Below are 16029 nucleotides of genomic sequence, written 5' to 3'. Positions count from 1 at the left end.
CTGTTAGTCTCTAAAGAGCATGTGTGGGCTGTCAAATGACCACTAAATTAGTCCTAATGATCACAACAATGATTAAGAAAGGAAACCGATAGCTTATTCCCTTCAGTGCAGTTTTTCTAGAGTAGTGTGGTCACTTGACTTAATGAGCCAACACTTTGCTCAGGCACATTGTTAATGAAGGTTTTCATGAATAAATTATATAATTATATAGCGCTTTCCTACTCTACAACTTACCTCATTCATACAAGCACTTTTATTTGATGCGTAAGTGCTTTCTATCTAACATCCACACATATTCACACTCCGACTTTGGGTTTGGACATTTGGCATGCAGACTGGCGAAACCAGGGATCAGTTAGCAGATGACCTTCTATACCTCCTGGGCTACAGCCAAGCCAACTTTTCTAACATAGGTTATGAGGCTCCTAACACCATGGCTTGGTATTATTTTCACCTTGTGAGACTGTGTGTGCAACATCCTGGCAAAATGTGGTCCTGGATAGAGTTAGTGAAGCAGGGACTACTACAAAAATGGTTCTGGGTACTTTAACAGATATTTGCATGTTTATCCATTTGGACACATTTTGTCAACATCACTGCTCAAACAGGAAATCTCAGTCTTTATATGTGTTTGGTTAAAATTTATATATGTGGTCCAAGATCTCAAGTGTTCACGTTTTTTTATAAATTCCTGAAGTTCAAATTCAGTCAGTCTGAACCTGTGTTACATGTTTTAAATTGTTATGAAACTACAGTAGAAATGTAATGTTCTCAGTTGCAGTCACTCAAACTTCTATTTCTAAAGTGTAACTGTGTTCAGTTCTGGCATACTCAAAGGGTAGTGACTTGTCAGTTACACAGTGGACCAACTCTTAAGCGCGCTCTGTTTTATCGTCCTTTTGGACTCTAATAGGAACCATCATTTTAAAAAATGACCTACATGTTGTAAGATTAGCAATGAACTCACCTAAAATCTACTGGGGTCACTGATGAAGAGAGTGGAGCAGAAGGGTTTTTTCTTAGACTCCTATACAACCAGATTGTATAAATAAGAGTGCAGGTTTAAGGCACTTCCGCTTACTGAAATTTCCAGAACCGGAAACTACATCTATTAATCACACATAAACTGACTGAGGCTTTCACAGTACTAAATATGAAAGGTCTTAAAAAAACAGACACAACAAGCCCTGGCGCAGGGTGCCACCAGTGCATCGAGCCACCTGGGGGGCTCTTCAACTGGTGGGAGAGGCTATTACATCTTGCAGGAGGTCTCCTCTCTTCAGGAACTCTCTCTGCAGGAGGGGGAGATATAGGAGAGGTGGAGGAAGATCTCAGCCTGGGCGTCTATTGTCTTGTGTAGTCTGGAAGATGAGTGGATGACGGGGTGGGTGCAGTTTTCTCTGTGGTGGGGTCGGGTGGGCTGTCCCGGGCTCTGTGGGGCCAGGCGGCGCTGCCGAACTGGGCCCCGGTCTGGATGGGCCTGGGCCCCCTTTCCCTGGCGGGTCGCGGAGTATGGGGGTGCCTACTGGGGTCAGCAGGGGGAGCTGGCCCCAGGGAGGGGTCACTTGCCCCTCCCTTCCTTCCCTCTCCATCTCCAGCTGCCTCCCTCTTCCCGCTCCACCACAACCACCCACACATTCAAGGCCCATATTTAGCAAGTGAAAATAAAATAAAATAAACAATAAAAGGTGAATCAAATAGACCATTACAGCAAGGCTGGGATGGTCCATTTGGTAAATCCGTTGGGCATCTTTCTTCGCCTTTAGACAACAATTCTGATGGCAAAAGAGCCAAACGGGACAGGCAAAAAAACAAAGAAAAAAGAATTAAATGATTCAGGTCTTTACAAAAAGAATGAGGCAATACAGTGCCATTCACCAGCTAACGTTCCAACTGAAGGCATTCTAGACAAGCGCAATATTTTGAACAATTATAAGATGGATCCTATCTGTAAACATTTCTGTTTCCACTCCAATCTTAAAACCACTAGACATTTTTCAAAAATGGAGACTTTATGCACAACACACAGCCAACTGCTTTTTGTGCCATTTATGCTGTTTTCCTATTCATCATTAGAGGGACAAAAGAACAAATACATTCACAACATTCTTGTTAACTCATTACTGAAACATTGGTTGGGAAATTACATTCAACACATCCAAGCAGCATCAAAGCCAAAAAACAAATACTGTGAACTGCAGACGTGACCCAACAAGATTTCCATGTACGCTGGACAAATTTGTATCTTTTTGAAACAAATTTTCCAACACAAGGCTTCTAACGCTTTAGCTTGGTATTAGGTTTTTGGATACAGGACTGGATTATATACTGATTATATACCATCTGGCCGGGGATTTTAGGTTTGCATGTTCTAAGTAGGCTAGACAGAGGATGAGAGTGGGGCACGGTGGGAATGCTGCTACACAAGTAATCCCAAAAGGAGGGTTTACATGAAGAGGATGTGGGACAATTCGATACCCAAAAGCAAAAAAACTAGTAGCTAGGTGTTTCTACATTTAAACGAAGCAACTGCTAGCTCAACTAGAGATTGATGAGGTACAACATAAATGCTAAAGCAAAAGGGAGTTTGGACATCAGGTCAGGGGGGAGATACCATCATCCTCACCATCGAAGATTGAGTACCATGCCCCATGAACAACTGGTGCGTTGAAGACATTGAATGTGAAAGCCCTCGGTAAGTGTAAAGATGTGAATGTAGCATTATGGACAAACCCTACTGCTACCAAGACGGAAAGCAGCCAACTCATCTACATTACAGCAGCAGTGATCACTGAGATGTTTGGCTACAAGATGAACAGCCACAAGGAGCCGTACCCTCCATGGACACGGAGACTAGAGGCCAAGATCAAGTTAGCACAGTGGGAATTTAGCCAACTATCGGAGCTGCAAAAACACATGATCAGAAAAGGGATGCCAGCTTGGCCAGCTTATTTTCCCAAAGGCACTAATCAGGGCAGCACAAGAACTAGCTCATAGCTAATATTGCATACTCCCTGTATATTATCACTGTGACAGTGTTGCAACTACTTGCACTTTAAATTCTAATTACACCCACACATAAACTACAAGTGCTACAAAGCACTTGTTTTACTAATTTATTACTTTCTTTTTAGTTGTGTGAGGAGAACCTGCAAAGTAAGAGTTTCATTGCTCTGCATAACCATCTGTGTTTTGGCATGTACATGACAATAAACTTCTCGAATCTTGATAGATAAATATATAGGGGACTATTTTTTCTTTTGCCAGGTTGAGGATGGGATTTTGGGGTGTAGGTCAGAGCATGGAGAGCTAAGGAGGGGAAGGGCTTCAGATTTAGGCGGAGCAATGTGCAGAGGCTGCAAGTTTGGTGATGTGGACGTGATGATAAACTCTATACAATAATTATTTAAAATGTGTTTCTTGCATTTCTGTAGCCAGCTGTAAGGTCAGTTTTCCAATTCAGGCAATCACCTGAAATTTAAAACTGACCTGTTTTTATTTTGTCATTATTTTAGTGCAATTAATCCTGATGTTATCCAAAAGTTATTTTCAACCTTTCAGAACGTTCTTATTCTATTTTTTTTAGATGTGTTAGTTGTCACGTTATTTGTTGTACCCTTTGTTTATCAGTTTTGATTAGAAATTATGCCTTTGCCATTATTCCTACTGTTGCAGGAGCGGTTAAAATGACCACTTCTGGAGATTTTGGAACACTAGCAGTTCTAGTGATAAGGTCTCTTGTAAATCTGAGCTTACGTTAAGTGTTTTACTTTTCTCTGTTTTTGACAGAGGCAAATGGCATACCCCCAAAACAACATAACAATCCATGTAATAATCCAGGTTGTGTATCAGTTAAAAAATGTGTAGATATGTGTAGATAAATTTGGTCAGCATTGTTGTAGAAAAAAATATTAATTATCTGTATTCCACACAAATGACCTAACAAGGAATGGGGAATTAATACTATATTTTGTATTGTACTCTATGACATAACCACTCTTCTGCTTGAACCAAAAGGAGAATAGGTCCTTGTGAGAGATAAATGCTTTCTGCAAATCAAGAACAGCTTTCGAGGACACAGGTCTGGTAGCAATTATGTGTGCCTGTGCAGGACATTAAACAAAAAACTCCTCTTAACGTTTTGCAGAGTGCATCTTAAACACTGCACACAAAATGTGTTCATTAACATACTAGAAATATTCATCTTCTAACATGCCAACATTAAGCGGACACGCTGGTCATTCTGGACATTTCCATCAACATTTTGCTGTAACACAAACCTGAAAAGGGGAAAATTGTTTTAAATCTACTTTCAACAATTGGACCAGACAAGGCATCGGGACAGTTTTTATCGTGTCTGATGCGACTGCACTTTCTCCAGTCATCTGCTATAGTGACAGGCAAACCAAACCCAAGTCTTACCCACAGCTTTAGTTAATGGCATTTCAAGTCCACATATGAAAGTGCCGGCAGAAATTTTACCTATTATTACACTGACTGCTGGAGAAGGAGAGTACTGGCCATCCAAACTGCAATAACAGTCTTCACAGTAAGCAATCCATGTTTGGAAAAACACACTGAACAGTCCATGTGTTTGTATCAGCAATACAGTTTGTTTGCAGGCCTTATCATTAACCATATCAAGGATTTCTACTAATCATCAGCAGATTATATTCGTTAGTATCTCCCGGACTCCAACTATGAGAAGTTACAAAGGAAAAAAAGCAACGGTGTCCATTGATACTTTATATCAAGACTCTCCATGCGCTCAACAATATTCCAGATGTGGAAAACAACATTGTTAGAGGCATGGGCGTGTTGCCAAGTGGGTCACTCTTGAAGTTGAAACATGGAAAAGTTGTGCAACAATCTCCTGGCATCACTTCTAAAATAGGTGAAAATAAAGCCAGAGCTGCCTTCAAATGAAACGTGAGTTTCTGACAAACGTAATGTGAAATCTTTAGAATATTTCCACTTTCAAGGTCACTGACAGCACGAGACGTTAGCCTCAACTTTAACAACACTCTAGTTTTCACACAGTCATGCTCATCCTGTACATTCCACAACATACCCACTCAACATCGCGCCTTAGACACTAGGAGGGGGGGGGGACATCTTCCTGCACCACTGTTTCTCATACCCTGTCTGAGACGGGGGTCTGCAGAAAGTTTGTCCTGGGCTTTGGCATCGTCCCGGTTTGCTGCTGGTTCAGGACGGCTTATGCTCGCTGGATGCTTCTGCCCCTCCCAGGGATGTGGGTTGCTTGTTGAGGTTGGGTGTTGTCGTGTGGTCGTTGGCCCTTTCTCTCGGTGGATTCAGGTGGCTTGGACCTCCTCCTTGTCGAAAGGGGGCTCTGCAGGACGCCTGGTGATTCGTGGGTGCCTGGGCCCCTGGGAGCCTGTTCTTGACTCGCACCGGGGTGGTCAGTATCTAGTGGAGTTTACTGCATTTCACCTTTGGTAATGTCGATTCTCACCCCATGTAGGGCGTCCCTCCCTCTCCTGCTTGGATGAATATGCAGATGTTACAGAGATGTACGGACTCAGATCTTCGGTACTCTTGGGGGCTGCAGATGGTACGGTTGTCCTGGTTCCATCTCTTTCTGCCTCTGGCTCTGGGGGACAGATATTGCGGCTTCCCACCCTGTTTATCAAGTATGTTTGTGACAAAGACACATACAGAAACACTGACTCTCAATCTCTCACTCACATCCACACTCACACAACAAGTGAAAGGTGGGACCCAAATGCAGACACGGTAGGAGACGGAACTGAGTTTTAAACAAAAGGCGAGCCATTTATTTGGCTGACAAAACATGAACACAAAAACAAAGCAAGAGTGAACAGGGCAAATCCTAACCTGAAACCCAAACTGGGAAATAACTAAACAATTATGAAAACTCTGACGAGAGACACTGATATGAAACTGAACAGGTACATGCGACTATGGAACTATGAAATAAACCAAACATAAACATAAACCTGATCAGTACAAAGAACTCTGAGACATGACATGGCTAGACATGAAAGCAAACAGACAACCTGACAAAGACTGAAAGAAAACACACAGACTAAATACACACAGGAGGTGTGTGGGGAAACAGCTGACTAGAATGACATTATGACACCATGGGGAAAGGTAACAATAAGCACAATGAAAGACTTTCAAAATAAAGCAGGAACATAACGGGACGCAGACATGACACATGACAGGTTAAGACACATGAACCAACAAGGGACTAGGGATGGGTACCGGTATCCGGTGCCATGATGGCACCGGTTCTGACATAAACGGTAGTAACCAGACCGAAAAGCAGCGCACATTTCGGTGCTTTATTTCTGTGCTTTTTTTTCCTGAGCTGTGATACACTTTAGATTCTAGCCAATCATTTTACGTTTCCGAGGATAGTAGGCGGGGCCAGGTACGTGCGTTCTTTTAGAGCAGAGCTACAGATTAAAAATGACCAAGGCAAAGCGGTCAAAAGTCTGGCTGTACTTCACAGCAAAATATGCAAACTCAGCAGCCTGCAACAAGTGCTTTAAGCTGATACTGTGATACTGTCAAAGGAGGTAACACCTCGAATCTGATGAAACACCTGGCGACGCATAGCGTTTTTTTTAAAAGCCGAGAAATGCGCCGTATTTGATAGCTTGCTGTGAGACCTCACACCGAGCACATCTACTGCGGGTGGGTTGTCTGTTATCGGACCCGGAGTTAGCAACATCCCCCAAAAACACAAAGAGGAGAGTCCTGGCCCCTAGCCCTGCCAGTGTAGCAGAAATGATGACGGATGATGATGGCAGCAGCAGCCGTTCTTCTCTGCGTGAGTAGCTTCATGTTGTTCGTGTGTAATTTACGTTGAGTAGGCTAACCACGTTATTACATTAATGCATGTAAGGTGAACTAGCAAACATCATCATAGCTACATGCGGCTGTCTTCTTGTTTGATGGCAGATACTCCCTTCACCCTGGCCAAAAAGGCTAAAATGACCAAAGAAAAAGTGGAAAACAGTTAAACATGAGAGGTTTTTGGACAAAGTTTGTGTTTTTTCCATTGTTTAAGCACTGCTTCCAGCTAAGAGTGATACCATATATGCCCCATAGCTGCAGAAAAGGCTAACATTGTTATCTTTTTACAAAAAAAACAGCTGAACATGAGAGGTTTTTGGACCAATTTTGTGTTCTCCATTCTTTAAGCACCGGTTTGAGCACCGGTTTAAGCACCAGCACTGTTTCAAAAGTACCAGTTTGGCACCGGTATCGGATAAAACCTAAACGATACCCATTCCTACAAGGGACACAGGGGTGATGACATAAAGGGATCTAATAAACAAAGAACTCAAACCGAACAACCTTGGAGCTTAAGATGACTAAATAAAGTTAAACAATGAACATCACAATACACAGTGTTGGGAAGGTTACTTTTAAACTGTATTCCACTACAGATTACAGAATACAGAATACATGCCCTAAAATGTATTTTGTAACGTATTCCGTTCCTTACTCAATGAGAGTAACATATTCTGAATACTTTGGATTGCTTAATATATTATCATGCTTTTTACAACTACATGAATGTACTATTGCTGTGTGATTTATTACTATTACTGAAGGCTACTTGCTATACCAATACCAACTAGATTTTTAAATCTTAATATAAAATGAGTAACAGTAGGGTGGACGGCTGCACTTTTAGCAGCAATCTCATATAGGAAACTATTCCGTACGTATACAGGGTGGGCCATTTATATGGATACACCGTAATAAAATGGGAATGGTTGGTGATATTAAAGCCCTGTTTGTGGCACATTAGTATATGTGAGGGGGCAAACTCCTCAAGGTGGGTGGTGACCATGGTGGCCATTTAGAAGTCGGCCATCTTGGATACAACTTTTTTTTTTTTTTTTTTTTCCAATAGGAAGAGGGCCATGTGACACATCAAACTTATTGGTAATGTCACAAGAAAAACAATGGTGTGCTTGGTTTCAACGTAACTTTATTCTTTCATGAGTTATTTACAAGTTTCTCTTTGTTCACAGCCATTGACATGTCGAAGAGGTTAACATGTGAAGAGCGGATCGAAATTGTGTTGATATCTGGTGAACGCAGTAACCGGGTCATTGCAGAAGATTTCAATGCAAGACACCCTACGAGACCTCCCATCTCCCACGCTACAGTCAGCAAACTGCTTGCTAAGTTTCAGGAAACTGGTTTAGTGTTGAATTTGCCAAAATGTGAACGGAAGAAAACTGTCACTAATGAAGAAACATCAGTGGCTGTCCTAGCTTCACTCAGCAAGAGCCCACAGCATAGCACTCGCCGCATGTCACTGGAGAGTGGCATTAGTCGAACATCCCTTCGGAGGATATTGGCTACTCACAAATGGCACCCTTACAAACTCCAGCTGCTGCAGCATCTCAACGAGGACGACCCAGATCAGCGCACAGAATTTGCAGAATGGGCAAAACAAAAAGGTCTCCCGATCTGACCCCCTTAGACTTTCATCTTTGGGGTCATCTGAAGCCAATTGTCTATGGTGTGAAGATACGAGATGTGCAGCATCTGAAACTACAGATACTGGATGCCTGTGCTGGCATTTCTCCTGCGGTGTTGCTATCAGTGTGTGAAGAGTGGGAGAAGAGGGTTGCATTGACAATCCAACACAATGGGCAGCACATTGAACACATTTTATAAGTGGTCAGAAACTTGTAAATAACTCATGAAAGAATAAAGTTACATTGAAACCAAGCACACCATTGTTTTTCTTGTGACATTACCAATAAGTTTGATGTGTCACATGGCCCTCTTCCTATTGAAAAAAAAAAAAAAAAGGTTGTATCCAAGATGGCCGACTTCTAAATGGCCACCATGGTCACCACCCATCTTGAGGAGTTTGCCCCCTCACATATACTAATGTGCCACAAACAGGACTTTAATATCACCAACCATTCCCATTTTATCACGGTGTATCCATATAAATGGCCCACCCTGTATAAAACAGCTCTACAGCTCCGAACCGTAATAAAGGGACCTCTGGCTAATACGTTGGTTCCCTGTCGGGCTTGTCGCCAAAAACTAGTTTTACTTTGTTGTCTATGTCAACTGTGCTTGCGAGAGACAGAGAGAGGCATTGAAAGGCTGCTCAAACAGAACTTATTGGTTCGGAGGAAAAAACGAACACAGTGTACAGTCGAGTCTTAGTAGCTTACTTACAACTGGGCTCGTCAGGCACTCTTTTTGGCTGCAGTGGTTATTATTATATTTACATGCTTCCATCTCCCGTTTCTGGTCGGTGACAGCTCGTACTTTTCCACTCTTTTTTCTCCCTCATTTGCGCTCACAGACACATAACGGGTATGGCAGTCCATTCTCCCTGCAGCACAGACTACACTGCCCATGAAGCTACATTCTTTAGGGCTATGCCTGTAACACTTTGCCTATTGCCTTCATATTAAATAATTTTTTGAATAATAATTTTTCAAAATATTTCTTCACGTCATTATGCGGAGGTAGAAGTGACATGGGCCGCGAGATTGAGACCCAGGCATTAGAGCCTCTTAATGCGTGTTGTTTGTTTCCACCGGCGTGGAATTACCAAAAATAGAGAGGGAACAGCCTAACATATGAAACAGGAAGAGACCGCTGTATAATCCATCTATTTCAACAAAGTAACTGTATTCTGAATACCACCTTTTTAAACGGTAACTTTAAGGGAATACAGTTACTAATATTTTGTATTTTAAATATGTAACGCCGGTACATGTATTCCATTACTCCCCAACACTGACAATACAGGGAAACTCAAAACACCGGTCAGACGACCCAGGACTGTGACAGTATCTGTATTTTTGTGTTCCTTGTATATTTGTTTTTTCTTACAGGTGCGGCAGTAGGCAATACATTGTGAATTTCTATTTGTACTCTATCCTTTTATTATATTTCACCCTATTCCCCCTCCTTTTTCCCCTGTCTGTCCTGTCTTTTACACTGTAATACTATAACACGTAATAAGCAAAAGAACACAAAACACAAAAGGATAAAGAAAAATATGTTCAGCACAACAATGCATTCAGATAATAATTCTGATTGCAAAAGCTGCCAGACAGGACAGGATTCTAAACAATGAAATCCTTCAATGTGCAAATCAAACAAACATGTAGGACTGCCTTTTTCATATTGCTTAAATCAGACACATTCAATCTCAGAGTGACACTGAAAAACTATTTCATGCATTTATAACTTTTAGGCTGGACTACTGTAATTCAAGATGCTCTAAAACTTCCTGAAAAGCATTCAGCTGATCAAGAATGCTGACAGGGACTAGAAGAAGGGACCATATTTCATATATTTCATCTTCACTGGCAAAGCTTGTGGTTAGGGCTGGATGAAGTGTCCCTGAGACCTTTTATTAGTTATGCTGCTGGAGGTTTTCCATGATACACTGAGCATTACCTCTTTTGTCTCTCCTACATCACTATTAGTAATTACTAAAGTGTCTCCAACAGTTTGTCTTTTTCTCTCTTTTCTTCCCCTTACTCCTAACCGGTCATGGCAGATGGCTTCCCCTCCCCTCTGACATCACACAGGCCACACACAGCCCACTTTAATGTTAACTCTCTTTTCTATCGCTATACATGAATATAACTGCACATTTAATCCCAGAGATATCTTAACATAAGAAAAAGAAAAGCAATTACAACAGCATGTTGTTTTTCTACACAATAGAAAATTCTAATTATAGGATTAAGAAGCTGATTAAATGCTCGCGATTTGCTCAAAATGGTCCTGAAGGGAACATACCGGAGAAAGGTCCAGCTCTTCATTATGATGCTACACAGAGTTAAACAATTCCAGATGCTCAACAGAAACTTTTTGTTGAGTTTTTTTGCCTGCAGCAAATATTACAGTTTGCTCAAACTGCTGTGATTAGATGTATTTGTATTGGATTGGATTTCATTTTGTTTTAGTTCTCAAAATTTCCATGTTTATTGCTGTACATTTCATAGACAGTCTTCAATGTGCAGCTGATCTAATGAAGCCCCGAAAGGCTTCAGTCATAAATTATCAGTATAAACAATGTTGTACGTGCAAACAAATTAAAAACCTCTATCAAATCCATCAGTGCTTCTTTATTCCAAAACCTTTAAAGGTGACATTTTCCATTTCGAGGACACAGGTCTGGTAGCAATTAAACGGATAGCTTTCCTCACAATCAAATGCTTTAAAATTCTTTTCTTTAAATCTCTATTGATCCTGCATATCATGCAAATACACACACACGGCAATATCCACCTTGAAGTGGTATAAACAATGTTTTGACCAGACAAGACTACTGCTGAAATAAATCTACTTCAACCACTCCTAAAGAGGATAGTAGGGCTGCCACGATTTGTCGACTAGTCACGATTACGTCGACTATCAAAATCGTCGACGACTGATTTAATAGTCGACGCGTCGTTTGAAGCTTTGTAAGATCACAAAAGACGCAGGAATAAGTGGCAGGATTTAAGAGTGTAATACCGGACTGAAACAGAAGATGGCAGCATTGCATGTACAAGGATGTCAGCTACCGTTAAACCCCGAAGAAGAAGAAGAAGCAGCTGTGTCCCAGAATTCATAGCGCGGCCCAGCGCAGTTTCCAACAATGGCGGCAGCTAGTTAGTTTTAATGTTACTCTTATTATTCTTTCTGGGTCACAAAATAAACGTTTAACATATTTTCAGGCGAGAATGTAGCTGTGTAAACCTCAAATATCTGCTCAGTTTATCAAGACACCACATATTTTCAAAAGCGCTCCGACGTTTTCGGAGACATCTGTTACCCACTAGCTCGATAGCGAGCCGGGGGCTAGGCTCACTAGCACCGTGAGAACACCGGACTCCCCGCAAATCGTTTTCAAACCCACCGCCGTCTTTCGCTACTCAGGTTAAATATATATATGAGTCACTTAGATAACTTAAAATGTTGTTGTTTGGCTTTTTTTTAGTATTTTATTTGTTCCTGAGTAAATCAGTTTGTCTGAGATTAAAGTTATAGTTTTTACACAGCTGAATAAACGTCAAGCAGACAGCTGATTATCAGAAGTGTGAGATGCTCCAGAATTTACTCCAGTGTCCTGTTATATTTTAGATAGCAAGGAGTTTATTAAACTTCACCGAAACAATCTGCAAATTTCATTAAAATTTAATAAACTATCATCTTTTCTTTATTTTTAGTTAGCACAGACCTTAAACACTTAAAGCTGTAAGCTAATGATAGTTATATAAGAGCAGATGCTGCTGGTGCAATAAGCTGTAGTTTTACGTCCAACGGATGATGATCTGATTAGTCGACTAATCGCAAAAATAATCGGTGACTAGTCGACTATCAAAATAATCGTTTGTGGCAGCCCTAGAGGATAGCAATCATCCCAAAATGGAACTCTGTTATGAATAACAGAATAAAAGACAGAATTTTTCTTTTATTCTGAATAAAAGTATAAAAGACAAATCTCATTGTTGATGCACACATACATGATTTTTTCACTAATATCAGCAAGATTAATGTATTTCAGTAGGTTCAATGTTTTGTGTCAATAGCATGTCTTCTGTCGAGACTCTTCAGAGAAGATGTATTGACCTGGCAACCAAGAAAAGGAAAAAAGCTTTGGAAAAAAATGGCAACTGCTGTACAAAACTCCACAAAAGGAAGAATGACTCTTCCTTTACAGGGAGTGCAGAATTATTAGGCAAATGAGTATTTTGTCCACATCATCCTCTTCATGCATGTTGTCTTACTCCAAGCTGTAGAGGCTCGAAAGCCTACTACCAATTAAGCATATTAGGTGATGTGCATCTCTGTAATGAGAAGGGGTGTGGTCTAATGACATCAACACCCTATATCAGGTGTGCATAATTATTAGGCAGCGTCCTTTCCTTTGGCAAAATGGGTCAAAAGAAGGACTTGACAGGCTCAGAAAAGTCAAAAATAGTCAGATATCTTGCAGAGGGATGCAGCAGTCTCAAAATTGCAAAGCGTCTGAAGCGTGATCATCAAACAATCAAGCGTTTCATTCAAAATACTCAACAGGGTCGCAAGAAGCGTGTGGAAAAACCAAGGCGCAAAATAACTGCCCATGAACTGAGAAAGGTCAAGCGTGCAGCTGCCAAGATGCCACTTGCCACCAGTTTGGCCATATTTCAGAGCTGCAACATCACTGGAGTGCCCAAAAGCACAAGGTGTGCAATACTCAGAGACATGGCCAAGGTAAGAAAGGCTGAAAGACGACCACCACTGAACAAGACACACAAGCTGAAACGTCAAGACTGGGCCAAGAAATGTCTCAAGACTGGTTTTTCTAAGGTTTTATGGACTGATGAAATGAGAGTGAGTCTTGATGGGCCAGATGGATGGGCCCGTGGCTGGATTGGTAAAGGGCAGAGAGCTCCAGTCCGACTCAGACGCCAGCAAGGTGGAGGTGGAGTACTGGTTTGGGCTGCTATCATCAAAGATGAGCTTGTGGGGCCTTTTCGGGTTGAGGATGGAGTCAAGCTCAACTCCCAGTCCTACTGCCAGTTTCTGGAAGACACCTTCTTCAAGCAGTGGTACAGGAAGAAGTCTGCATCCTTCAAGAAAAACATGATTTTCATGCAGGACAATGCTCCATCACACGCGTCCAAGTACTCCACAGCGTGGCTGCAAGAAAGGGTATAAAAGAAGAAAAACTAATGACATGGCCTCCTTGTTCACCTGATCTGAACCCCATTGAGAACCTGTGGTCCATCATCAAATGTGAGATTTACAAGGAGGGAAAACAGTACACCTCTCTGAACAGTGTCTGGGAGGCTGTGGTTGCTGCTGCACGCAATGTTGATGGTGAACAGATCAAAACACTGACAGAATCCATGGATGGCAGGCTTTTGAGTGTCCTTGCAAAGAAAGGTGGCTATATTGGTCGCTGATTTGTTTTTGTTTTGTTTTTGAATGTCAGAAATGTATATTTGTGAATGTGGAGATGTTATATTGGTTTCACTGGTGAAAATAAATCATTGAAATAGGTATATATTTGTTTTTTGTTAAGTTGCCTAATAATTATGCACAGTAATAGTCACCTGCACACACAGATATCCCCCTAAAATAGCTAAAACTAAAAACAAACTAAAAACTACTTCCACAAACATTCAGCTTTGATATTAATGAGTTTTTTGGGTTCATTGAGAACATGGTTGTTGTTCAATAATAACATTATTCCTCAAAAATACAACTTGCCTAATAATTCTGCACTCCCTGTATACCACCAACTGGTGGAGGTATAGCATCTACATAAGATAGGAGGAGAACATCCGTTTTTGGAAAACTTGTAACCTGTAAGTACAAACTGAGTATCATTTAATCATCGCCACCTACCTGACTGTTCTTGCTGAAACCTTGATGACCACAGAGTACATGTCTACTTTCTGAAGGATAACACCCCATGTAACAAAGCTCAGACTGATTTTATAATATAAATTTACTAAATGGCCTCCATAATCAGCAGAGCTCAATCCAACAGAAGATCTCTGGGATGTGATGAGAGAATTTCATCATGAAAATGCTGCCTACAAATCTGACACAAATGCATAAATGCATTTTTGGTTTTGTTATTTTTTTTTATGTGGTTTATGACTTCCAGAAGCTTGTCTATCACAGGAGCTATATGTGGGAAACAAATTAATGTTTATTACCAAAGCAAATTAGGGATGTGGCGGTGTGAAGACGTTTCATGGAAAAATGTATTGAAAGATTGAATCAAAGATACTTACTGCTGTTGGATGTGTTGCTGTATGTAATGTGGCCGCACAAACTGCGGGGCTGGCTTGACAGTTAGTTTCATCTGGCCCATGTTGTTAGATGGAGAGGGGCCAGAGCCATAACCATTAGGAGGCACTTGCTGAGGTATTGGCCGCTGGGGTACCACACTGTGTACATTGGTGTTGCCAGAAGTGTGTCCATTAGTATGACCAGTGGTGTGCCCGCTTGTGTGACCAGTGTTGTGCCCGTTGGTGGGTCCGTTCCCAGGCCGCGGTGGAAAGGAGTGTGTGGGTACAGTCTTCTGTTCGCATGCCTTCCCCTCTGAGCCAGGTTTGCAGACACAGTGCTGAGGCCTGAGGCACATTCCTCCATTATGGCACTGAGGGATGCAGTTGGCTAGGACACCACATGAAGTCCAGGGTACAGAGAAAGAGGAAAACAGAAAGACAGATTGAGAATAAGTGATGATAGAAAGATGTCACCCATACAAAAAAGGAACATCAAAGCATATGGATATAACAGACTTGGATTTTCTTCATTTTAAATGTACTTCTATTGTTCAGAGATTCTGTAAAGCATTTAAATGTCTCTGCTCAGTGTTAGTATAGACAGCGGTTACACATGGCAAACGGTTCAGTTAGAGCTGCCTTTTGTCTTAATTATATATTCTCAGAGTTTTTACAGCAATTTATGAATCCAGTTAGAAAAAATAATTCCAGAACCAATGTATTTATTATGCACGCAGCTGCTATAGGAGACCCAAAACATCACCCCTACAGCAGGACTGGTGAACAGGTCATTACATATCTATTCTGACAACGCATTGAGGGGCACAGTTTGACACAGCAGTCCAGGAGTGTACGCTGAAATGTTTTTGTTCCTCTCTTTTAGTCTCTTTATAATTAAGCAAATGTATCCTTGCTTGCTTGCTTGCAAATGTATCCCCCCAAATTATTTTTATTTGACCCATTATTTCTTTATTTAGCCTATGCTTTGCCTTAAGATGGACTCTCAGTTCATAAACTGTCTGAAACAAGTCATCTTATGACTCTTACCCTGTCATGAAGCATGGGCCTGAGAAACACAGGACAGTTAACTCAAAATGCACCTTTTAATAAAGTTGTGGAAACAGTCCAAGAAGTACAAAACCCACAAGGCAAAGGAACCCAGGCTTTACCGGGAACTCGTACGCGCAGATGCTGAGACAAACACTGAGGAGAAAACACCTCTATACACTCAGGCAGGTATGGGAAGTGGAAG

At 41.3% G+C, this 16029-nt stretch overlaps 1 protein-coding gene across 6 annotated transcripts in view; it reads right to left on the bottom strand.

The window, feature by feature from the left end:
* Window positions 1–16029, bottom strand: part of ltbp1 (latent transforming growth factor beta binding protein 1) — a 134913-nt gene that overhangs the window by 93310 nt on the left and 25574 nt on the right. For all 6 annotated transcript variants that reach the window (XM_082558110.1, XM_082558107.1, XM_082558109.1 and 3 more), the window contains exon 3: window positions 14781–15165. In XM_082558110.1, coding sequence (XP_082414236.1) covers window positions 14781–15165 — 385 coding nt within the window. The remainder of the gene's footprint in view (window positions 1–14780; window positions 15166–16029) is intronic.

The sequence above is a fragment of the Aulonocara stuartgranti genome, assembly GCF_965226115.1.
Source record: "Aulonocara stuartgranti genome assembly, chromosome: 13".
Taxonomy (NCBI): Eukaryota; Metazoa; Chordata; class Actinopteri; order Cichliformes; family Cichlidae; genus Aulonocara; species Aulonocara stuartgranti.
The sequence above is the reverse complement of the archived record's forward strand: the minus strand, read 5'-3'. Positions and strand labels throughout refer to the sequence as shown.